Here is a 25,153-nt window from a genome sequence, read left to right on the forward strand (position 1 = left end):
TCTGATTAATGAGGAAGAATGATCTTATTAATGGAATGGTACTAAAGATGCAGAGAAAAAAAGAATTTCTTAGGTATTTTATTATAATTCTAGGTAAAACTGTATTTACTAAACACAAATCATTTTAAAGAATGCAACATTAGCCAAAATGTTTAATGTCCTGACTTATTTATTAGATGGAAGATTTGAATATTATTTGTGTATTGGTTTGATTAATTACTGCTTCAATTCTATAAACATCTGATTTTTTATGCAAGGCTTTGTTTTTCACTGCTATCTATTTATTTTTATTTGTTGGTTTATAAAAATTATATATAATATCAGGATTCATTTTGACATAATTTTAAATACCTGGAATATAATTTGCTCCAATTAAGACCCCAATAATTATCCTTATCCTCTCCCTCCCCCCTTCCTTTTTCTCTACCTTATTTTTCTGTTTATTTAATTTTTGTTTTTTGTAAAATTAGTGTCTTGTGGATATACATAATAGAAAGACTCACTGTAGTATAATCATGTAAGTACATGAAAGTTAGGTCAGATTCATTCCACTAAATACCTGATTTTAAAGTCCAATTTTTAAATAAATGAATGGATAAAAAAGTATGGAATATTACTCAGCAATAAAAGAGAATAAAATCATGGCATTTGCAGGTAAATGGAGTTAGAGAAGATAATGCTAAGTGAAGTTAGCCAATCCCAAAAAACTAAATGCCAAATGTTTTCCCTGATATAGTGAGGCTGATTCATAGTAGGATAGGGAGGGGGAGCATGGGAGGAATAGATAAACTCAAGATAGGCAGGGGTGGGAGGGGTGGGAGGGGAAGAGAGGAGGTATGGGATTAGAAATGATGGTGGAATGTGATGGACATTATTATCCAAAGTACATGTATAATGACACGAATTGGTGTGAGTATACTTTGTATACAACCAAAGATATGAAAAATTGTGCTCTATATGTGTAATAAGAATTGTAATATAATGCATTCTGCTGTCATATATAAATAAAAAATTAATAAAAATTCAATTTTTAAATAGACAATTTCTAGAAGATATGGAATGAAAAATAATGCTACTAAAAACAAAACCATACCTGATTTTTAAGTAATCAATGATAGCATTGGCTTGTTCTATATTAAAGACATTCTGTTCCTCATTTTTTTGTGACTGGGTTGGTCCAATTTCAGCCATAACTTCCCCAAGCCACTTTATGCTGTCTTCTAGGGACATATGTAGGGCTGAAATAAAATGCAAGGAAATCTTAAGCATTATTTTGATACATATTTTAAGAGAAAAATAATCCAAATGTCATAAATGTGCCAAAATTTACTTTGTTTTTGTGAGGGTAAATGGTAAATCTCCTTTTGTTTCTTCATAATAAATTAAACACAGCTACTGTTTCTGAGATGTACATAGTATATATTCCAAATACCAAAATAACAAATAAAATGATAGCAATTTAAAAATTTTAGAAAGATAATATGAATACTAGCTTATAATTTGTTTCATATAGATTCTCTTCTACTTACAGGAATTGGAAACAAGCATAAACTACATTTTGTAGTAAAAGAATAGCAACTGACATACTCAACAATTGTAAATTACTGTAATTCTGCACAATTGTTTGAAGAGCTTTGTTATGTTTCCATTTTAAGATCAACAGAATCAAAATATATGTAAAGATTACTTTATAACAGAGAGGAGATTTTTTAAAATGATCTTAGAATAAAGGATACATAAAAATTACAAAAAGTTGGTTGACTTGGATGATGAGGAAGACCCAGATGGTAGGTTCAGTCGCTGAACTCAGAGCTAGAAATCGAAATGGCTGAAGTCCACTACCACTGGACTTCAGCTGATAGTTACCATGGGAGAAATAGGGCTTGAAGATTTTCAGTAGAAGGCAGGAATATGAACTTTTACATGAAACATCAAGATATCTTTTTCTTTTCCACAAACCAACCTAGGACTCATTTCAGCTCTTCCTCAAATGTATGCCCACTGAGGTTGAGCATTGGAAGAAAATGGAAAAAGAGCAACACAACTTCACCAGCAGCTCCCAGCATGAACAGCTCAGTCATTCTAGTCTGTTTGGTGAGAGGCACAAACAAATAGAAAAAATACCCCAAACCACTTTCTGTGGCACTAGTCCAATTGAAGAAGGAGATACATGCCAATAACCTTAGCTTTTAGAGTGTCTATAAATGAAACTATTAATTTCTATTGTCTTTTTCTTGGTTGGTAATTATGCTAATTTTTTGATAGTGGAAGGCAAAATATTTACTTACAATCCACACATATGCTCCCCCAGTCCCCTGAAGAATGAATTCAGGTAACCGGAGGGTCCAGAGGAGCCTTTGTTGATATTAGTAGGAGCTCAGGGGATGAGAGGTGGACAGTTGAAAGGCTCTAGAGAAACGAAGGCTGGACTGGCTGTTTAGGGGAGGTGAATATCAGTTGGGGGGCATTTGGATGAGGCATCAAAGCTAAGTGTGTTGCTCAACGTGAACCCTGCCAAACAGTTAGGTCTGTCACATGACATCATCAGTAACTGTTCTCCCTTCATGCAATGAAATGGATTTTTGGAGGAATAGGGATGGAGATTAAAAAATAGGTTGTGAACATATCTGTTGATTGTGGGACCCAGCCACTTTTGAATTACACAGCTACTCTTTCTGAGATGTATGTACTATATATCCCAAATACCAAAATTGCTAATAAAATGGTAGCGATTTTAAAAAATTTAGAAATATAATATGAATACTAGCTTGCACTTTTTCCATCTAGATTCTCTTCTACTCACAGGATTAGAAACAAGCATAAAACTATATAATAATTTAAATCTGTTTTAATGAATCATAATTGGTTCATTTCTCATAGTGTCCCTCCACATCCTTTTATGTATGTCAGATATACTGAATCATTGCTGAATAACTAGGCTTTCCAATATCATTCTAAGTGGAATTCAACTCAATTGTAATTTCTCTTTCCATGATAAACTCCTTTTGAAAATAGTGAAAGTAACTTCAGAAATGAAAAATCTGTTGAATAAGAGCAATTCTAAATGAATGGAGAATCTGAATCATTTTATTAATAAAATGGTATTAATTAGAGATGCAGAGAAAAAAGGAATTCTTAGATAAATGATTATAATTCTAGATGAAATTGTACTTATCAAATACAGAAATACATTTTTAAAACTATTCCCTCATGCTGAAAAATAACTGACTCTTTAAAACTGTTTTTCTGTGTCTAATGTCTTTCTATCGATAATTGCTTTAAAAATTAGGGAAGTTATCATTTCACTTATCTAACTGAAATATTTGCTCTTTTAGAAATCATATTCAGAGATATGAGTAAAATATGAAAGATTAAACCACTTAAACAGTAAGGCTGATAGAAATAAAATTTATTCTTGACAATCTAGGGCAATGAAAGAATGCACTGGACTTCTAATTAATTGGAAAACTTAGGATGGTACCTCATAGCTGATATTAGCTAGGTGACCTGAGTCTCATTTTCTTTATCTATAAAATGAGAATAATACCTATTTTCATAATTATAGTGCTGTTGTGATGATCAAATAAGAAATGCATGTCAAACTCTTGGCAAACTGAAAAGTTGCATATTCTAGCATATTACACGGTATGGTGTTTTCTATAATTCAGCCCAAAGCCAGGCACATTTGATACAGTATTCATAAAGGTGGGATCTCATTTGTGGAGGTTGACTTTATATGACCTCACAGTTTTTCAACCCTTAGAACTTTACTTGTTTTTCTCAAAAGTTCTGTGTGAATTAAATAAGACAGTATTTCTAAAGCTGTTGGTACTATGTCTGGCACAAGTTAATTCTGCATAAATGTTATCTGATTATTTGCATTTAGAGGAAAACGATTTAGCATCACAGGATTAGAAAGGATCCCATAGTTACTTACTAGTAATCACGTTATACACCAGGGAGTTAATCTATGCCTATGGACCTAGATAAAGGCCACATATTTAGTCAATAAACTCTATATTTTGTCTTTGGTCAGACCTTAGGAAAACTAGATCTCCAAATGTATACAATTGTTCCTCAGGATCCAAGAGGATTGGTTCTGGGACCCTCCAAGGATACCAGCACTTTCATGTAAGCTGTTGAGTATCTGGGAGTGACAAGATATGCAGATAAATAAAATAGTGTAGTATTTGTACAGAACCTATACACATTTATTCTGCATACTTTAAATCATCTCTAGATTACATATAATTAATTCCCTATACAATGTAAACTCTAAGTAAATTGTTGTTATACTTGTTGTTTAGGGGATGATGACTAGGAGAAAAAATCTGAGCTGGGCGTGTGGCACACACCTATATTCCCAGTGGCTTGGGAGACTGAGGCAGGAGGACTGCAAGTTCAGAGCTCGCCTCACCAACTTAACAAGGCCCTACTAAGCAACTTAGTGAGAAGTTGTCTTAAAATAAAAATTAAAAAAGCTAGGGGGCTTGGGTAGTGGCTCAGTGGTAGAGTGTTTGCCTAGCATGTTCGAGGCCTTGGGTTTGATCCTCAGCACCACATAAAACAATAAATAAATAAAATAAAGGTATTGTGTCCAACAACAGCTAAAAAATAATACTAAAAAAAACCCAAAAGAGCTGGGGATGTGGTTAATTGGTAAATCACCTCTGTGTTCGATCCCCAATACAAAAAAAAAAAGTCTGAATATGTTCAGTCTGTGCACAATTTTTTTTTCAAATGTTTTCTATCTACAGTTGGTTGAATCCCCAAGCACTAAATCTACAAATATGATATTCCACATAATTTTGGGAGTTGATTCCATTTGATTCTAGATGGTTTGTCTGCAGAATGCCTTGTAAATATACAGTACAAATTCAAGGCAAAGATAAGATCAAAACCTGTTAGGCTAAACAGTAGTTCCATACTGGATGGACCACAAGACAACAACCATCTGGGACTGCATGCTCTCTAGCACTTTCACATAAGCTGTGAGTGAATGGGAGTGACAGCATGTGCACAGAACTCTACCACTACTTAGTTTAAATGTAGACATACTTGACCTCCTTTAACCTGTAAGCATACTGAAATCACATTCTTTACTGATTATGACTATAAGTTTGTTAAAATCCATGAGTTTCTCATGGTTTATGAATAGTTGGATAAGTCTAGCTCAAGTTTTAGGAATTCATTTTTTAACTGATAACAACAATGAAAAGTTTCTCCTTTGAATTATAAGGTATGGAAAAAGTCTGAGATGCAGATACGTTCTCAAATTGAGAATCTGAGATTCATAAAAATATTTCCTCTTCTTTATTCTCTTTCTAATTCATCAATACTCTGCTTAGAGATTCAAAGATTTGGACTGCCATATCATATATTCTCTTTTAAGACTGAATTTAAAATTTTTTTGTCAATCTTATATTCATGTTTCAAAATATAAACATGGAGCTAATAGGAGAAAATACTTCCTTCAACACTTGTTGTCCAAATGCCCAGATTCTACTATCTTTCTCAACAGGTAATTATGGGTTTATCCTTTATTTTTCTGCATTTCTTTGTGTATATACAAAAACATCTGAATTCTTATTTTTATGTCTTTTATAAACAAAAGCACACAATTCTTCGCTTAATGATATGTAGTCTTCTACACAATACACAGAAAGCTTCCTCATCCCTCCCTTTTTGTTATGCCCACTGATATTAGGGAAATACTTACTGAAAACTTTTAATTCCAGAGAGTTTTATATATACGAAAATGTTGCAAGAATATCACAGAGAAACTGTAATTCCAGCAACTCAGGAGTCTGTGGTAGGAGGATCACAAGTTCAAGGCCAGCCTTGGCAACCTAGCCAAACCCTACCTCAAAATTAAAATTAAAAATGGGCCGGGAGGGCTGGGGTTGTAGCTCAGTGGCAGAGTGCTCATTTTGCATGTGGAGGGCACTGGGTTCAATCCTCAGTATCACATAAAAATAAAATAAATCTATTATGTCCATTTACAACTAAAAAAATTTAAAAAATGAGCTGGGAATGTGGTTCAATGGTTAAGCATTCCTGGATTCAAATATCTATATCTATATCTTCTATCTATCTATCTAGCTAGCTAGCTAGCTAGCTATCTCTCACAGAGAGTCCCCATCTATTTGAAGGGTGATGGCATTGACAAGACTGTTAAATGAAATTAGCATTTCATTGCAAAATTGATTATTAAGAGAACTTTAGTCTTGTTAAGCATTATTTGAGGATTCATAGCTCAATAAACATATGAGCCATATCTTTGCTATAACCTGAAAGGGGGAGAACATGATTTTAATTGAAGAAATTAATGTAAAATTAAGAAATTTTGCTTAAGAACATTAATTCAGATGGTAGGCTAAGTTCTTCTTTTCTTGAAAAAGAGAAAAATAATGTACTTACTTCTAAGATTATGAAGCAACATATCCAGTAAAGTCATAAATTTTGAATATTGAGTAATAGAAAATTCCATTCCTTTAGCCCACAAAAATCCAGACACATAATAATCTAGTAGAATGCCTTCCTTTAAACAAGTTTGAAGATGTCTGAAATTCAAAAATGTGCCCATTTTTCTGTAAGAAAACAAAAATCCAAATACAATATCAGATTAACTACTGAACAGTTCCTTTTTGAAAACAAGTGTTTTTCTTGAATGAAAATTCTGTAATGCTCATAATCTAAAATATCCAGTTATATAACAATCCATAAGTTCAAACAACATTCAAAAGAGAATTCTGTAATTTTGTCACCTTTTCTTTTTCTTTATTTTCTAATTCTATTCTTCCCCCTTTACTTCCTTCTTCTGTCTTTGATGTCTGTAATTTTTTTTCCCTCTGAAATTCAGTATTTCTTGTATTCACAATTAAGTTTCTTAAAATGTTCTGGAACTAGAGTGTTAAATATTCTCTTGTATTTTCCTTTTTAAAAAATTCTAGTAAGGTATGTTTTATTAATTTTATTCATAGCTACAATTTTTCACTTTATTTTTAAATATTTTTTTCTATTTTTGTATATTTTTCATTACTGTCTTCTCTGTCCATTAGCATGTATCAGCAGTGTTATTTCTTCCCTGGGCTACTATAAATTTCACCTTAAATTCAGTAAGATTTTTCCTTTTCTACATTTTAAAAATGTTTTATTAGCCTTTAATTTCTCATTATCTATTCCTTGAATTTATATATACTTTATTCTCTTGTTGTGATTGCTTCATAAATTTTACAAATTCATTATGAAATATTTGATCAAACTTTTTTTCTACTCATGCCTATATCTTTCTGGTGTGTTTTCTTTATCTGCTATTTCTTTTTTTTTAATATTTATTTTTAGTTGTAGTTGGATACAATACCTTTATTTTATTTACTTATTTTTATGTGGTGCTGAGGATCCAACCAGGGCCTCGCATGTACTAGGTGAGCGCTCTACCTCTGAGTCACAACCCCAGCCCTATCTGCTCTTATTTCTTTTTCCTATAAGTTTCCTCTTTTTTCCCTTGTATTACCTGTTTTTGTTTTAAATACTTTTTTGTAGTTGGACACAATACCTTTATTTGTTTGTTTATTTATATGTGGTGCTGAGGATCAAACCCAATGCCTCACACTTGCTAAGCACATACTCTACCACTGAGCCACAACACCAGCCCGAGTTATCTGTTTTTGTGTGCACATTCTTTGTTCATTATTTATCTTTGAATGAAGTTAATTTTTGTCCTTGGAGTGCTATATTTTGGAAATATAGTAGGGGTGGAAACTTTTCCATGTTATAAACTAGTAGGCCTTTGCTGTTTGAGTAGCTTTTTGCCAATTATTCTAATATTTACTTTTCATTTTAATTAGTGGTGAAAAGAAGAAAACAGCCTGGATAGGTTCTCATTACCATCAAATAAACAGGCTACTTCCTGTGATTCAGAAAGTATCTGATCCAAGCCTGTACATCCTGGTCCTGCTACTAAGGGCTCTTGGAATGGCACCTTAGGGTTTTATCCCTTGGGGAGGATAAATATATTTTTTAACACATTCTAAGATCTACAATTATGTGTATCTTCCTTATATTTTCTCCTGCTCTTCTGGTAGTTTCATAATGATTGTAGCAATCATCTTCATATTTTGTAGTTTGGGCTTTCAGCATTCTCTTTGCTTTGACAAAGATGGAACTGGTATTTCCTTGTGGTTTTTATGTGATTTGGGGGTGAGGCAGGGGGAGTATATGTGTGACAGCTTTACACTGCCATCTTATAAAAAGGAAGTGCTTATTATTCATAATATTAGCATAAACTATGTGATCAGAGTAATAAATACAACAGGAGTAAACAATTTTGGGAACAAATTAAAACTTATGTGGATATGTTTCATATTCAGTGGTATCAGGGTAAACCTCAAAATCAAAAGTTAATTCTGATTATTCTAAACAATCATTGTAATTTTACTCTTTACCTACAATGCCATGTAATGGTATTCAGTATATGAAATTTCTCTATAATTATTTTTTGTGGTGGGCACTTTAGATTATTTTATTAATTCACAACTAAGATGTGATTCCTTTTCTTCTGTTGAACAAAAATTTTAAAAAGTGTAAATATATATGGGAGCTTAGTATATGAGAGAGGTAGTATTTCAATTTAATGGGGGAAGTATGGACTCAATGGTGCTGGGAAAATTGTTTATCCTTTTATAAAATAAAATATCCCTTTATCATTTATATTAAAATAAAATCCATGCAGGTTAAAGATGCAAATAGCAAATATTACAAACTTTTAATAGAAAAATATATTTCTGATATTTGAGAAAGTCAAATTTCTAAACCTGACCCTCAATATACAAATCATAAAGAAGGCCAATACATTTTATTCTGGAACCACATTCTTTTGACTCCTTCAATTCTGGCGACTCATCAACTCCACTGATTTCTGCTGCCTGGTATGATTAAGGAAAAGTCAACTTCAGTGATTTCTGCTGCCTGACACGATTAAGGAAAAGTCTGTGGCCATTCTTTTATTTTCCCTCTATGTGTGACTTTAACCCAGAAATTAGGCAATACAGGTAGTTTTATTCTATTGAAATATTAAAATTGAAGTATTTATGAAGTTTAAATTATTTTCTGATTCATTATGTCAGGTGTATATTCTAATACCTTCTAATTGCTTTAATCTTCATTTTTATGTTTTCAGTAATAATGTTTCATTATTATCATTGACTTGATTTTCAACAAGGTAAACTCTACACTGGTTTTGTTTTTTCATACTTAGTTCCCTACTTTATTTCTAAAATTTCCTTATTTACAAATTTTCTCATTTATTCTTTATTCACTTTTGTGTGTGTGTGTGTGTGTGTATGTGTGTGTGTGTGAAATTGATGTCCTTTCTAACCATCAGTTTTTGCCTAACATTTTCTGCTATTAGCAGTTACTTTTCCTTCTCAGTTTCTCTTCAATTATCATCTGCATGGTAAGATTTGTTAATAAAATGTTTGGTCGGATGTTTGTATATGTTCTTGACTTCTGTTTTTATTTTTCAATGTTCGTGTTTGAAGACAACTATTTTTCTAAATTATTTTGGTGAAATCTCTTTTACCTCCCTCTACTCCTTTCCCTTTGAATCTTCCCTGGAACCTGAACCACAGGGCTAATAAGTATTTATCATTTGTCTTGTTTGTTCAGTCATTTCACTTCAAAGCAGATTATGCCAGGAAACATTTGGAACAAGATACTGCTGAAGTTTGAATGCAAAGTTTCTGAGAATTTTACTAGCAAATTTGTAAACCTTTTTCTGGGTACAAGGGGAGATGGAACAAGGGAGAGGGGAGAGATGGACACAGAAGTAGTGCTAGAGAATGTCAATTAAAATAATGATGTTTAATAGTGTTTTAAGAAGTTTTGCTACAGTGAGAGATGATTACTATCTACTTTGTCTTTCCAAGTATTTCAGTAAAATCATTACCTATTCTTACATGTTCTTGAAATTGGGTGTATTTTACTTCTAAAGTATGATGATATGAAGACATAGTTTTAAGGAAGAACTAAATAGCTCATAGAGGCACAGCTACATAAATGTTATTAAAAGATGCCTTGGACTGAGACTGTAGCTCAGTGGCAGAGTGCTTGCCTAGCACATGTGAGGCACTGGGTCCGATCCTCAGAACCATATAAAAATAAATAAATAAAGGTATTGTGTCCATGTACAACTAAATAAAATATTTTTTAAAATGCCTCATTGTTATTTCTGTGTTTATAAAGTTATTTTTAATTTGGTCCCCATCTTTTTTAAAAAAGGATTTGGGGTGGATATGTAGATAAAATTAGGGTTACATTAAAAATATTTATGATTTATAGCAGCTAGGAGATCAAAAGATGTATACCCAGACATTTAACATTTTAAAGTATATTCCAAAAATAAGTTTAATGATAATGTTTCATTTGTTGCTTTCATGGAGGCAATTCTTAATTTCAAAAGGTAGGTAAATACACTGAATTTTTTAAAATTAAATTGTCCTGTAGCTTTGTATACAGTGTGATTTTGGCATACTTCTGGCACTTGGTGACAGGATACCTAAATAATATTTCTGTCATTTTGAAAAGCATGTTCAAAATGTAAAGCATATAAATTCCCATTTATAATAATGCTATTTTAAATTCAAAGTAAATGATTGATTGCAAATATTTCAGGATTCCTGTACAAAAATCATATAAAGATCCCTAAAACAAATTACAAAGAAGTGACTCGTAACAGAACTGATGTCATTTACCCAAACATGTTCTGAAATTTGAGATTGCTTCAGGTAATTTCTATATTGATGAGATAGTCTAAAAAAATCAATCTGCTATTGAACCCATCTGTTTTTATATTGCTCATTTCTACATTAACTATGGTATCATTTACTTTTTCCTGGATCTCACCACCTAGAGATTAAAACTATTTTCAGAATTTAGGTATTTAAAAAAATTGTGAGTCAATATTTTAAAAAAGTAGTCACATAAAGTATAATACACAACACAACTTGTGATGTGGTAAGAAATAGTTCTAAAAAGCAACAATACATTTTATTTAATATAATTGTATTTAATATGACATGCTTTACTTAATATGTAATAAAAGTAAATATTAAACTATTAAACATCTGTTATTTACATTTTACTATTGTTCCTAGTAATACACACATATTGTTTTGCACTGCACTGTTTAACAGCATTTGGAGTTACCTGTAAATGGAAAATTATATTTTACATGGAAACACAATTAGTGGCATCAACACAATGAATCCTTTTTTTTTTTTTTTGCAATTTTCTCACTAAGAATCTGAATTCCAATGGTGAACATTCATTTTTATAAAAATGGTAAAATTATCATGAGATACTTTAAGAAAATCTGTGTGAATTTTAATTCACTGATTGTAGGCAGCATGGCTGAACCACAGGTCACACTTTCTAGCAGTCTGTGAGAGTGGGCTGGTGAAGAGTATCATGGCAAAAGGCTCTGCTCTCCATGAACCTTCTCTTCTTAAATTTCTCTTCTAGCCAATACATCTCTCCTGTCTCCTTCTTAATAGCAAATTGCTGTACTCTGTAATATTTATGTGATTTGCCAGTTATAACCACTGACAGAATCATTGTCTGTTTGTCCATATGGACCACAACACCTTGTGTCCTGAGGACGAGCATCAGAGGCTAGACACCAGAACACTGTGATCCAGCACATCACATCATTGCCACCTCCATATTTTATGAGTTTTCATTTTAAAGTAAGATAGTTTTTTAAATGAATTATTACTGAAAATATATTTTATGAAATTTTGTTTGATATAAATAAATGATCTACTGTAGAAATAAATGGCCTAAGTAGTGAGAAGGACATATGCTAGAATTATGACCTATAAATTCAGTTATATTTACATTTTTAAGCAATGTATATGCAATTAGAGTAGATAGCATAGCTTCAATTTTTTAAATAATAATCACAGGTGGGTGGCTAATATTCAGGATTTTCAAAATAATAAAATATATCGACAATATTACAGAAAACACAACCCTGTAGGTTCTTGTGCATATTGACCATTCTATGAAGAAAGAGATAAGAAATGGAAGATGGCATATGCTAGAGGCTACATTTAATAGTAAATTCCTATTCTTGATTAGCATAAACAAATTGGTTTTCAATGGATTTCTCCCCATAATAAGGACTGCTGGGCAATGCAAAAGTCAGGTAGTTATTTAAAAAATTATGTGTTCTAGAGTCTAAATATATTTCAGTGCACAATATAACAAATATTTTGAAGAAACTTTAAAACATAGTCATTTACATATGAAGAACTAAAACCATTCTATATTTGACTGTAATATTGAAGTACTTACTCTTGAATTCCATCTACATTTTCTTTTAGCAAATCAGTGATTTGGTCCATTGAAAGAAAATCGGAAGACAAAATCTTTTCATGCTCTTGCAATTCAGTATCTTTCTATCAAAAAAATGGAATGAGTTATTGCAATCTCATGGATTACACAGTAAACCTAATAATAACAAAATTTGTTCTTCCTGTGGCCTAGTTGCTGTCAGAAAAAAAAATTAAAACAATGGTCTCTTATATAATCTGTTTACTTTTCCATTCTTATGTGATTATATCTCTCTCCTCAAATCAAGTAACTAGTCAATCTATTTCTTGCACATATGTAAAACTGAGTAATGAGTTGGGGTTCAACAAATATTTACTGAATACCTTCATCTTCCTCCTTGAACTTGGGCTCAAGAAGAAGCAAAGGTGAATAAGAAAGACTTGCTAACCTCAGAAAGTTTATGATGAACAAACCAAGGCTGATTAAAACAAGAAAACAATGTTATAAGTGAGCTTTAATAAATGGAGCAGTCAGTTTAACAAAAGGGATGAGGACTGGGAATGATAAACAAAGTCCACAGTGGGGAGGTCTAGGAATAAATTGTTGCACTACAGCGGGACGATGCTCAAGGTAAATGAATCAGCAACGCCAAGGTTATGTAGACAGAATAGTTAAGGGTGGGTTTTACAAAAGCAAGCAGTTCACAGTGGTACCTAGGGTATGCAGGAGATGAGGTGGACTGAGGTGGGCTGTGAGCATTGGGAACATATTATGGGCAATCTTAAATTGAAGGAGTCAACAAATATTTAGTGAGTGCTTACAAAGTGCAAGATATTGTGCAAGGGACCATAAAAATTTTAGATCCAGGCTGGTTGAAGAATGACAGATGACAAGTTTTTTTCTTAATAATACAGGCAATAGGGAATCTGTATGGTTTTCAAGCAGTGAAATGACAAGATAAAATTTTGCCTTAAGGAATGATAAAGGAAAAGCAGGAACAACAACAATAACAACAAAAACACAGAGGAAGAGTTCAATGAAGAGGGGTCACTAAAACAGTTTGGGGATAAAGCATTGGGCTTCATTAGCAGTATAGATGAATATAAAGGAGCGAATGCCGCATATTATATTATGGAGGACTGAAAGAGGGAAGAATGAATGGACATTCTGAATTTCTGAAATAGGTGACTTGGAGAAAATGGTGGTGATTTGGGGACTTTCAATAACATAGGTGCCGCCTTGGTGTGAATGAGACAAAGCTATCCTTTTGGGGGGAAGAGGCAAAAAAAAGGCCATTCTCAAAGCTGGTGTGGTCCTGTGCACGAGGACATCACATGTGAATATACTTTCAGCCCTCAACAACATCTCAGCCAAGTGCTTCTGTTCAGAGTACAGCCTGCACATCTCCACCTAGCACCCTCGTTACACCTGTAAAAATAAGCATGTTAGAAGATAAGACTGGTATTTAAAAGACAAAATGTTAAGTTTAATTTCAATTAAGGAGAGTATGCATAGCAAGGTAGAAATATTTAGATTTAATTAGAAATGTGGGTTCAGAAAGATCAAGCTTCAAGATGTTTTAGGAGTCAACTTCAAGAGTGAGAATGGGTGAGACTGTCCAAATTCAGAGCAGGAAAAGAAGAGCTGTGAATGGGAGATGGAAGAGGAGGCCATGAAAGAGATGGGAGACAGGGGCTACACAGCATCACGGATTGCGAGATATGGGAAGAAACACACCAAATGTTTTTAAATTCACCAAATAGTTATTGGACCTTCCATGTGAATGTGCTCCAGTAAATAAGGGCAGCCAAGGAAATGCTTTGCTACAATTGACCAGATCACATCCCAAACGTTTCCTTTATTCCTTTCCAATAATAGAAGACTCTCAAAGTTAGGCTTATTAATAATGATCATTGGTTTAGTGTTTGTAATTTAATATTAGGTTATCATTGTATTTTTATTTTAAAAAATTAATTTAGAAATAAACCATGTAAAATTATTAGCCATCTTTTTATAATCTAAGGGTGAGCAAATTAAACTTAAACAAGGTCATATGATGAAATTACAAACACATTAAGAAAAAATATTTTATGTAGTTTTGGTATTGGGGATTGAACTCTGGGATTCTTTATCACTGAGCATCCCTAGCCATTTTTATTTTGAGAAAGAGTCTTGCTTAGTTGCTAAGGCTAGACTTGAACTTGCAATTTACTGCCTCAGCCTTACTGCTGGTATTATAGGCATACACCAACACACTGAACATGAAAAAATAGTTTAGTGTTAAATAAAGTAATTTACCCCTATTGGGCACTCAGATACTTGTAAATTAAAACAAATCACTCCATTTTTATATAGGATACTGTTCTGGTTCCTAATATATGTCTATATATTTGTTTAAATGTTTTTAAAATATTCATTTTATTAGAAGTAAAATATACTTATCCCTGTCAATCTCATTCAATTATAAATTCCTCAAAGACACCCAATTTTTTACTTCTTTTAGAATTCTGCAAATCCTTGTTATGTCAACACAGGTTGCCAACAGAATTTCTCTTCATCACAGGATGACAGTGTTAGGTGGCAGAGTGTGATGAAGGACAGATTTAGAGGATCTCATGATGGCTTGACTACTGATTCATTTTATGTCTTGAAGCAAGTCATTTGAATCTAAATTCAGATCCTTATTTAAAATCATTTTTATATGTTTTAATAAATACAAGATTGCTGTCATTATTAATAATGAATTAAAGATATACAAGAAAAGTGAATTACACAGAGATTCAGATCAATTTATTTGATTCAAAAAAATCTCTGGATAGGAGAAAAGTAGGCCACCCAAGAGCTGTATGAAAGAGAATACAATCATCATCTTAACCTTCTGGACAATAATAATTCTAGTTAAGATGCCTAATATTAGTGCTACATTTTTTACTAAAACTTTGAGGCTTAAAATAATTGTCTTTTAGTAGAGTTTGCCTCAGGGTTTTTTCCTTTTCTATTAAATTGTATTCTTGGATCTATTTAAACTAGGCCTCTTTTTTGTTTGTTTATTATACTGCCTCTCACTAGAAAGAATATTAGGTGGCTAAAAATCTTTGATCTTTCAACACATACATTCTGATTTGTAAGAATTAAAGACATAACAGAAAATTCATAAATAGACTAAAAAATGTGGATATGTAATTGTGGCTTTCTCTGTAAAATTACATCTCCGGCTAGGAAAATATGTAAGCTAAATTGCACTGTTACCTCATTTTATTCCACCACCTGGTGGATTTTAGCAGCTATTCCAAGAGCAATAAAATTTTAAGCCTGGCATTATTTACTAGATAATTCTCTCTCTCATTTCTTTTTCCTTTAATGTCACCAAACTATTCCACATTGTGTGTGTGTGTGTGTAAGTGTGTGTACATACATATATATGTATGTATATATATATATATATATGTGTGTGTGTGTGTGTGTGCGTGTGTATATATATATATATATATATATATATATATATATATATATATATATACACACGCACACACACACACACACACACATATATCTTCTTTTTATAATGTAAGCTTTCAGAGGCTTGTTTGTATCCAACAATGGTGGTATTTTATATAGAAAAAATTCTTAACAAATGTAATTAAAGAATGATAACAGATTTTACCTCATTACTATAGAGGAGCTTCCTAGTCACATAGAACATAGGCCATCTACAAATGCCAGATTTTGAAAAGCATTGTTTTTTAAAGTCTAAAATAAATGAACTAAGGAGTAGTGCAGTATTGAGCCATATTAGAGCCTGAGGCAAAAAAAAAAAAAAAAAAAAAACAGTAATAATAATCCTATCTCTATTTTAAAATTTAATCCATCAAGATTTTTGTATTAATTTTGTTTTTGAAAGTAGTGCATCAAAACATGATTTGTCTGAATTACTGAGATTTGGACATCTCCTTAAACTTTGTGCTCACCTTGCCATCATGCTGTGAAGGTAAGGATCAAATAGTTTTTTAAAAGAAAATAAATAAATGAAAGAACTAGCTTCTTAAATGTGAATAAAAGAGACAAAACTTTGTCACATGTAATTAAATATGAAAGAAAGAAAATAAATAAATATATAGTACATTCAGTTTAAATACATATAAAAATTCCAAGGAAATGGATGATTTTTCTAGAAAATTTTAAGTTATCAAAATTGACTGGAGTTAGGATGAGGTTGTGGCTTGCCTCACATGTGTGAGGCTCTGGGTTCCATCCTCAGCACCACATAAAAATAAATAAACAAAATGGGGTATTGTGTGTCTATTTACAACTAAAAAAAAATTGACTGGGGTAAAGGAGAAAACTGGACCTGACAAATGCAAAGTAAACTCATGTTTTTATATAGTCACTATGCCAGATAGTATTATATTTGAATTTCTAAAATATAATACTAAATTATAATAAAAAACAAATAAATTCTGTGTTACTCTGATAATTTTAGATTTTATAGAGTTCATTTTCAAGAAGCAAGTATAAGCAACACATAAACCCTGAACTAAAAAAAAGAAAAATCATGAACCAGAATCACTAATACATTCAGATGCAAAATTTACAATTAAAATATATATTGGAAAATTGAACCCAGATATGCATTAAATACTAATAAGTTATTATTATGACCAAAGAAGATTAAATTCAGAAATAAAAGATGGATCATTATTAATACCTTGAATGTAATTTTATGTCAAATTAAATGAAATAAATTTTATGATTATATGAATAAATGTGAAAAAGTACTTTGCAGACTCAGCAGCAAGACTCAGCAAATAGGGAAAAATAGCTAAATATGAAAGAGACTTTTTACCAAAATGAACAATAAACATAATATTGAATGATGAAATGGCAGTCTTTCCTATTAAAAATCATGTGCCGAAAAAGCACTGTGGCTATTATCATATGAGCTGATTTGAAAACACTTTATAGAAAACAATATTAATAGTAATAAAATATGTATTTCTATTACAAAAAAGGACTATGGCTAGCGACATTATTGTAATTCTACATACTATAGAGGATCTAAAAATTACGGTAAGAAAATTAAATATGTACCTTAAATATTAGAAATGAGAAAATTAAATTAAAAAATCTTCATTAAGGATTATAAGATTACATTCCTAAGTAAGCCGACATTGTATTAATAGTGTTTGAGTTAATAATAAACTTGGTAAAATGGTTATAAATAACAAATATATAAAAGTCAATTGCTTTTTTTCTACATGAGGAACTAATTAGAAATGGAAAAGGGAAAACTTCATTAAATTATATTTGATTATAATTTGAAAGGTATAAGGCCTATATAGAGAAATTCTAAAACTTTATCAAAAGTTTAAAGACAAGAATTGATAAAATAAATGTATTGAAAACCTCTAATTCAAAACATGAAACACCACCCATGTTATAAATGTGATGCGCTAATAATCTCAATGGGATTCTAGAACTTTACCAGATAAAATTTTGAGTTCCTATGGGAGAATACATACATTTGGAAACAATAGTGAGGATGACATTTCCAAATTAGATAGTAAAGCTGAATATAAAATTGATATGATATTGATACAAGAATGGACAAACTAGTCAATGCAACAGAAGAGAGAATTTTATATAAAATAAAATTTGGATCCTTTATTCTTGTCCACTAAGTAGTTTGTCCATTCTTATACTTACTCATGTATTATATGTAATGTGATAGCAACAGTAAGTCTATTCTCAATGGACATGAATAGATTCAAATTAGATCCTCATTTCAAATACAAAACACACCTATCAAAAATTAACTCTAGATTTGTTAAATAATTAATTTTAATAAAATAAAACTTTAAATATTAGAAAACGTTTGAGGATTATATAGGGCCACCTTAGAGAAGGACAGAGGCAAAGTAAGAGCAGAGCTTTATAAACAAGACAGTAAACAATGGCAAGAAAAAAGACAACCCCAAATATTTTTCAGTATTTCCATGCTTAAGGCCAGTATTTGCCAGAAGCCCCAAATACTGATAAACATTATCACTCAGTAAGATTTTTAAGTACATAGTGTCCCATAGTGTACACAGATTGATTTTTACTATATGACAATATTTTTACTCACATTGAATTACTCATAATTTCATTAAATTTCAATAAATTTGAATGATGTTAAAATTCTAGAAACCTCATTGTGCTACCCAAGTTGAGCTCATGGTTTTTCTCTAACCTTCAGGGGTTGGGTAGGGTCTATATTCTAACATTTGTAGGGAACATCTAACATAGAAAGAATCATCTATAGACTCCACTGGACATTCTTTCAGACAACTGACATTATCTTTCTGCTCAAGATTATATAGTTGTTCCAGCCAGGCATGGTGATACATGCCTGTAATCCCAGAGACTTGGGGTGATGAGGCAGAAGGATCACAAGTTCAAAACCAGCCTCAGCAACTTTTCAAGGCTCAAAACAGCTTAGTGAGGCTTAGTCTCAAAATTAAAAATTAAAAAAAGGGATGATATGCGTTCAATACTGGGTACAAAAATACATACACAAATACCCACCCCCCCGCCATGCTCATGCACTGAGTTTATGTCACTGATTTGAAGATGTGCTAACATTTTAAGAGACATTATTCAGAAGAAGCAATTGAGAAACAATCATCTACATTTTCTTTTAGATCTCTCATGTGAGTTGAAGCATATTCCTTTTATGTTTACCATTTAAATGATTCTATTTTGCAAATACTATTTTTGAAGATATTAAGAAAGCCAGTTTATGAACAAACTATGGATAGAAGACTGATTACTGAAGTCTAAGTTTGCATTTATAAACTCCTTTCATTTATATATGTCAACATGTAGAAATGCTTATTTTCAGATTTTCCCCATTTTTCTCTGTTTTTATGTGTCCATACATTAAATGCCAAAAGTTTAGATTTAAATTTTAAAGGGAGGCATTTTCTCCAATATAATTAAAGAACCTAGAATATTGAATTCAGAAATTTGGCAAATAGAGCTTATGCAATGTCACAGGAATAGTTTCCCTGGATCTGTGTCTCATGTCCATTTATTCACAGTATCTCAGAGTAGGTTTTAGTCTATGATAACTACCTCTCCTGCATATTTCAGACTACCCATGATTTTAATAATTTATTGTGTGTCTACTATGTGGTTAGGATAATTGGTTACTTTTATTCTAGGTGTTGGCTACTACCAATAAATGGGAAACCTCAAACTATTGGAAGTTTATGCTTTATTTCTGATAGATTTGGCAAGAAAAGACATATTTCACTACATCTTGGCTCTGCTGACTAGATGTTCTACTGGCTAAGCCAGTCAATTAAGATAAAGAATTTATTAGAAATGACACCATCAGGGACTAGCTCCCGGGGGATCAACTCTGCAAAGAATCTGATCTAAGAAGAACCTTTCAGTATTCAGCTAAAAAGCTGCATTCTTGGGAATAGACTACAAGAGAGCCTTGCCATCTTTTCCATCTAACCTCTGAAACCCGAAGTAAGCACAAATGGGCAGCAGGCAGAACTTGTCACTGTAATGAATGACACAGCTGTATGGAGCAACTGTCTCCCCTGTGAAGGATAAGAACTCTGCTTTCATTAGAATGGAAAATGGACTTTTCACCACCCAGTGTATTAATGTGTCATCTTAGTAAATGAGCCCACTAAGTGAGTCCAAGTTACAACTTGATGTCCCCAGTTTGTTAATAACCAAAAGACTGAGCATATCCTGAATTGCATATCATGAGGAATATCTGCTACTCCACAAAGTTACAGATGGGCAAGCTGAAAATCCTAAGATGGTAGATAATCATCTAAGGTCTATAACTAGTGCATTCATCTGATTCATCCATTATAAAAAGTGGAGTTTTTTTCCCTAGAGTATGACACTTCATTACGTCACATATGTGTAATCATATATGTATATTATACATATCTAAAGTAGATATCTATATATTTGTATATCTGTACATAGATATATGTACAGATATATCTATCTGAAGTAGATATATATAAATACTATTTTATATATGTGCACATTTTTATATATGGCACAGATTGTGTGTATGTGTACTTTAGTACAGATTCAACAGACTGCAAAATTATCAATCTACTAATAAAAGGGTATTATTTACTTGTATAAGTATGCTTACACTGGCAATTGTGCATTCTCGTAAGTTTTTCTATATGTTTAAATAACACAATTTAATTGGGAAATTTTCTATGCTACTTTTGAAATTCTATTACTTACATTAGAGATCACAAGGGAGTAAGTGACTGAGAAACCAGTTTATCACATTAAAAAGTGCATTTAATGTATGCTAATTTTATTTCAAAAGGCTCATATGAGAGTCTGCATGCCTTAGCGGTCTGCATATAGTATTGGAGGGATCCAGAGTGGGAACAGTTAGATGCCTGAGAGCAAGGAGCAAAATTATTGGTTCTCTGCATTTCGTCATTTATAAAATTACAGCTAATACTTATCTTCTGCACAAAGAATGTTTTTTAGACTAATAAGGCAAAGTGATGTTAATTAACACATTATTATTCACCTAAGAGGCTTGAAAAAAAGCTGAAGAATAAAACTCGGTTGTGGAGAATAAAACATTTTTTGGTTATATCTGGCATGGCAGTGTTCTTAGTTAAATGTCTCAGGGTATTAAGCCTAAATGAGTAAAGGTACCTAAAAATCATTGCTGTGTGTGGGTGTTGAGGGGGTCTAAAGATAAAAAACCTTTATGTTACACAAGGAGGCTACTGGGGTCCACGAAGGTCAAATGATTTCCAAAAGACATGTTAATAATAAGCAACAAAGACATGGCTGGAAGATGGATTTTCCATCTGCTATTCTTTGTCCTGTCGCCTATCTTTTTTTTTTTTTTTTTTCAGAGAAATGGCAAAATAATAACAGAAGCACCAAGGTCTGGCCTTCTACACTTACTCAATCCACTACCAATAAGCAGTTATTATTCAGCGACACCTTTCAAACAATCATAGCTGTGATCATTATAGAAATATTTAAAGGGACTGGCCCATTTAAAAATCTGAAATCAGTTTTTAATTTTTAAATTAAAAAAAAAAAAGTCAGTGGATGTAAGGTCTTTCGGGCATGGAACTAACCGTCCAAAGCAAGAATGAATACAATTTATAATCACGGGCACCTCGCGCGGTGCACTAGGGCCAGCTGGGGATGGCCAGCCGCGGCGGGGCTCGGGGACGCAGCGGGCGCCGCCCGGGCGGGCTCCAGCCCCGCGGTCGTGCTGGGCGGCGCACCTGCGGAAGCCGGGCCTGGAGAACCTTCCCGGGCGGGCCGTGGCCTTGGCCGCTGACCCGTGGCGGGGTCAGGCGCTCGGACCTTCTGGGACCCGGACTGGGACGGGGAAAGGGGCCGCGTACCTCCGCCTCGGGTGTGCTTCCCACAGGGGTCGTCCCCAAGGAAGTCTCCATGATGTCGCGGGATAGCAACGGCCCTGGTCGCCTAGGCAACCGGGGTGGGGCCAGCGTCCCGGGGCCAGAGCGAACCCAGCGGAAAGCCGCTCAGGCCCAGCCTCCGCCCCGTGGCTGCGGAGGCTCTGAGTCACCGGTGCAGACAGACTTGTCCTTTTAGTTGGAGTGAAAGGCGGGAGGAAAAACGCAATTTAAATAACAGCAATTTCAATAAACTACTCTATGTGATGGTACCGAATGCTGGTGCGTTGCAAGTTCTCAATAGATATTAAAGTGAGATAAATTATTAAAACTTGGATCAATAAAGTGAGATAAATTATTGAAAATTGGATCATTCCTTGATATTTTATCTTAATAAGCATTGTATGTGAATGAGTGTGTGATTTGCAGTGTTATGATAGTATTGTGGTCATGTTTAGGGAAAAAAAAAGCAAAGTCTTCATTTTTTAGAGAAACATTCATATGCGTAGTCTACCTCTCCTTATTTCCTATACCCCTCCCTCAGAGTTTAGTAGTAATACTTTATATGGTTTAATCATCACTAAATCCAATAATGAAGGTTAGGTATATGAAATTAGGGGTTGTGTAGCAGATGAATCAAGCCTGAGTACAACGGGATACAGGGGTGTATTGTACTCTTTCTATTTTTATAAATATTGGAAAATTTCTGTAATAAAAATTCTTAAAACAATATGATATATTGTATGGAAATTTGAGTATTCTCTTCTCTGGATAATCAACACTTGCTTTGAAAATGAAATGTACTTTGCTTATATTTATTTGCCTGAAGTCTGCTATGCAGGAGGCTTACTCTCAAAATCCGACATTATTTAAGTGGATCAGTTCCTGGTCTGTAGAACAAGATAGTAACACTCTTGGACTCAGAACATTAAGGTGACGATTTAATGAGTGACTTCATATGTAAATGTTTAGATAGTCCTAGCACCTACTAGTGGTCTGTGTTAGTTTTAGTATTAGCATGATGCTTCTCCTGATTTAGTTCATCCTGTATATAGTTTCCAGAATACTGTTTTTTCAGGTATTCTAAAATTAGCCCATCCATGGTTTTTCAAACAAAATTTAACCTGTTGGCTTTATATAATCTCCTGTGACTTTCCTCCAAATGATCTCCCAGTTCAAATTATGCACATCATTTTTGCATTTTGTGCTCATTAGTTGCTTCTAGCTATATGTATGCCCATCTCTTCAAGTGGGTTGTACTGTTCCTCTTTTTTTTTTTTTTTGTTTCCATATTTTCCCTCTTAAAGGAACTAGTCCAGTTCTCAGTACAAAGTTTTGACTCAACAACGTGTTTCCAAGTTTCAATGCTGTTTTAAAAGGACTACATTAGAACTTCTTCAGTTAGTGAACTATATAGACAATTTTTAGTGATTGCTAGGATTAATAGAGAGCCACCACTTTACAAACTCATTACCAGGCCTACTTGTTTTGTTGTTTCTTTTTGATCTGTACTCCAAAGAAACTGAAAGTAGCTGGTCACTTTCCACAAGGTTAGAATGCTTTATGTTCTTTAAATTTAGTGTTTGCTAAAGAGCTAAAAGATTGAATTTCTCCTAACTATAGTTCTTTGCTTTCCTCAAATATCTGATTTATTTTTTTGACTTTTAGTTGTTTTTCCATTTCATTGACAGTTTTTAGGTTTTTGGTGGTCTTTTTTGGTACTGGACTCCAGAACTGAATGAAGTATTCCATTACAGATAGAATTACTTCTAACAGTAACAGGGAGGGTGTTACCTCAGGAAGCAAGGGATTGTTTGGAAGGAATTATAATTTTATTTTAACATATTTAATGTTGTAATTTATTAGAGAAGTCAGTTTTGAGGAGGTAATTTAATTTTATGGGGTAGATTTTTATTTTTTTCTCAGTAAGGAGTGGTGTTGAAAACCCATTAGCCTGAAGGTTACTTTTAATTTGCACAAGTTGAAGCTGATTTTAGCCTCCCACTTCTTTTGTAGAGAGGTGCCAACAAGAAGACAAATCTCAGTAGGTGCTATGCTTTCCTACCTGTAAAGGTCAGTTAAGTTTTTTTCCTCAGGTCTCTTCTGAAGCGAAAGACTTCTAACCAAAGCTTGGAAAATTCCAGATTATCTTAGTTTATTGTTGTAGGGATAGAAGAGAAACAGAAGAAACCTTGTAGTTTACAGTTGTTTTTTTTTTTTTAAGACTTCTGACTTACCCTATCAGTAAAATGTGTATGTGTAGAGGTGGGAGGGTGCTAAAATTATTATTTAATAAATCAGATTGACTCCTCTTCTACTGAAAGAACTCTAATCTGCACACCTATAAATGTGTAAGTAGCACATTTAATAAATGGAAGTAGGGTTTTTTTTCGAAGAAGAATCTTTTCATCATGTTACCAATTTGAATACTGGATAGATTTTTAAAATAAAGTATACTTTCAAGTTGGGCTCTGTGGCACATGCCTGTAATCTCAGCAGATTGGCAGGCTGTTAGGAGGATTGCGAGTTCAAAGCCAGCCTTGGCAAAAGTGAGGTGCTAAGTAACTCAGTGAAACCCTGTCTCTAAATAAAATACAAAAATAGGCTGGGGATGTGGCTCAGAGGTTGAGTACCCCTGAGCTCAGTCCCCAGTACACCCCCCTCCAAAAAAAAAAAAAAACAGTATACTTTTAAGTATCAGAGAAACATATAGGAAAGGGCCAGATGTTTTCTGATGGATATTTCTTGTTGTCAGTACTACTGGCAATGTATGGCCAGTAGTACTGACAACAAGATTACAGCAGAGTTCTTAGGATGGGTAAACATTCTACTCCACTCTTCACAGTTTCTCTGTCACTGGCTAATTTTAAGTATTAATTAGGTGCTTCAACAATAAATGATATAATGTCACTAATGAGATGGGTGACATATGAGTAGTTCAAATACTGTGACTCCTGAGATCTTCAGTCTATTGAGTAACCCCAAAGACAATCTTAGGAGAATCAGGCTAGAAAAATTCCAATTTCTTTCTTTATTTGTTTGTTTATTTGTTTATTGGTACTAGGGAGTGAACCCAGAGGCACTCTACCACTGAGCTATGCCCTCAGCTCTTCTTACGTTTTATTTTAAGACAGGTCTTGCTAAATTGTCCAGGCTGGTATTGAACTTTGGATCCTCCTGCTTCAGCTGGAAATTAGAGTCCCTGGGATTATCATCCAGTGACTCTTTCATCATGTCCAGCTCAATTTGTCCTTTAAATGGTAGTGAAAGAACACAAAATTTGGAGATGAAATTTAGATAGAACATTGTATCTAGCTTGAAACACAGTTAACATTTTTTGTAGAAAGAAAAAATATAGATAAAAAGCAATTTAATTTGTAAGTAATTGT

At 33.0% G+C, this 25,153-nt stretch overlaps 1 protein-coding gene across 3 annotated transcripts in view; it reads right to left on the reverse strand.

Annotated features, from left to right (window-relative positions):
- Cabcoco1 (ciliary associated calcium binding coiled-coil 1) overlaps positions 1 to 21,825 on the reverse strand; it is a 105,786-nt gene extending 83,961 nt beyond the window's left edge. For 2 of the 3 annotated variants that reach the window (XM_027931165.2, XM_071610730.1), the window contains exons 1-4: positions 21,753 to 21,825; positions 12,358 to 12,461; positions 6,421 to 6,590; positions 1,094 to 1,238 (exon numbers count right to left, since the gene is read on the reverse strand). In XM_027931165.2, coding sequence (XP_027786966.1) covers positions 1,094 to 1,238; positions 6,421 to 6,590; positions 12,358 to 12,461; positions 21,753 to 21,803 — 470 coding nt within the window. In that variant the 5' untranslated portion in view covers positions 21,804 to 21,825. The remainder of the gene's footprint in view (positions 1 to 1,093; positions 1,239 to 6,420; positions 6,591 to 12,357; positions 12,462 to 21,752) is intronic. The other variant, XM_071610728.1, reaches the window with a different exon arrangement.
- Between the last annotated feature and the right edge of the window lie 3,328 nt (positions 21,826 to 25,153).

Source organism: Marmota flaviventris, chromosome 4, assembly GCF_047511675.1.
Source record: "Marmota flaviventris isolate mMarFla1 chromosome 4, mMarFla1.hap1, whole genome shotgun sequence".
In the NCBI taxonomy this organism is placed as follows: domain Eukaryota; kingdom Metazoa; phylum Chordata; class Mammalia; order Rodentia; family Sciuridae; genus Marmota; species Marmota flaviventris.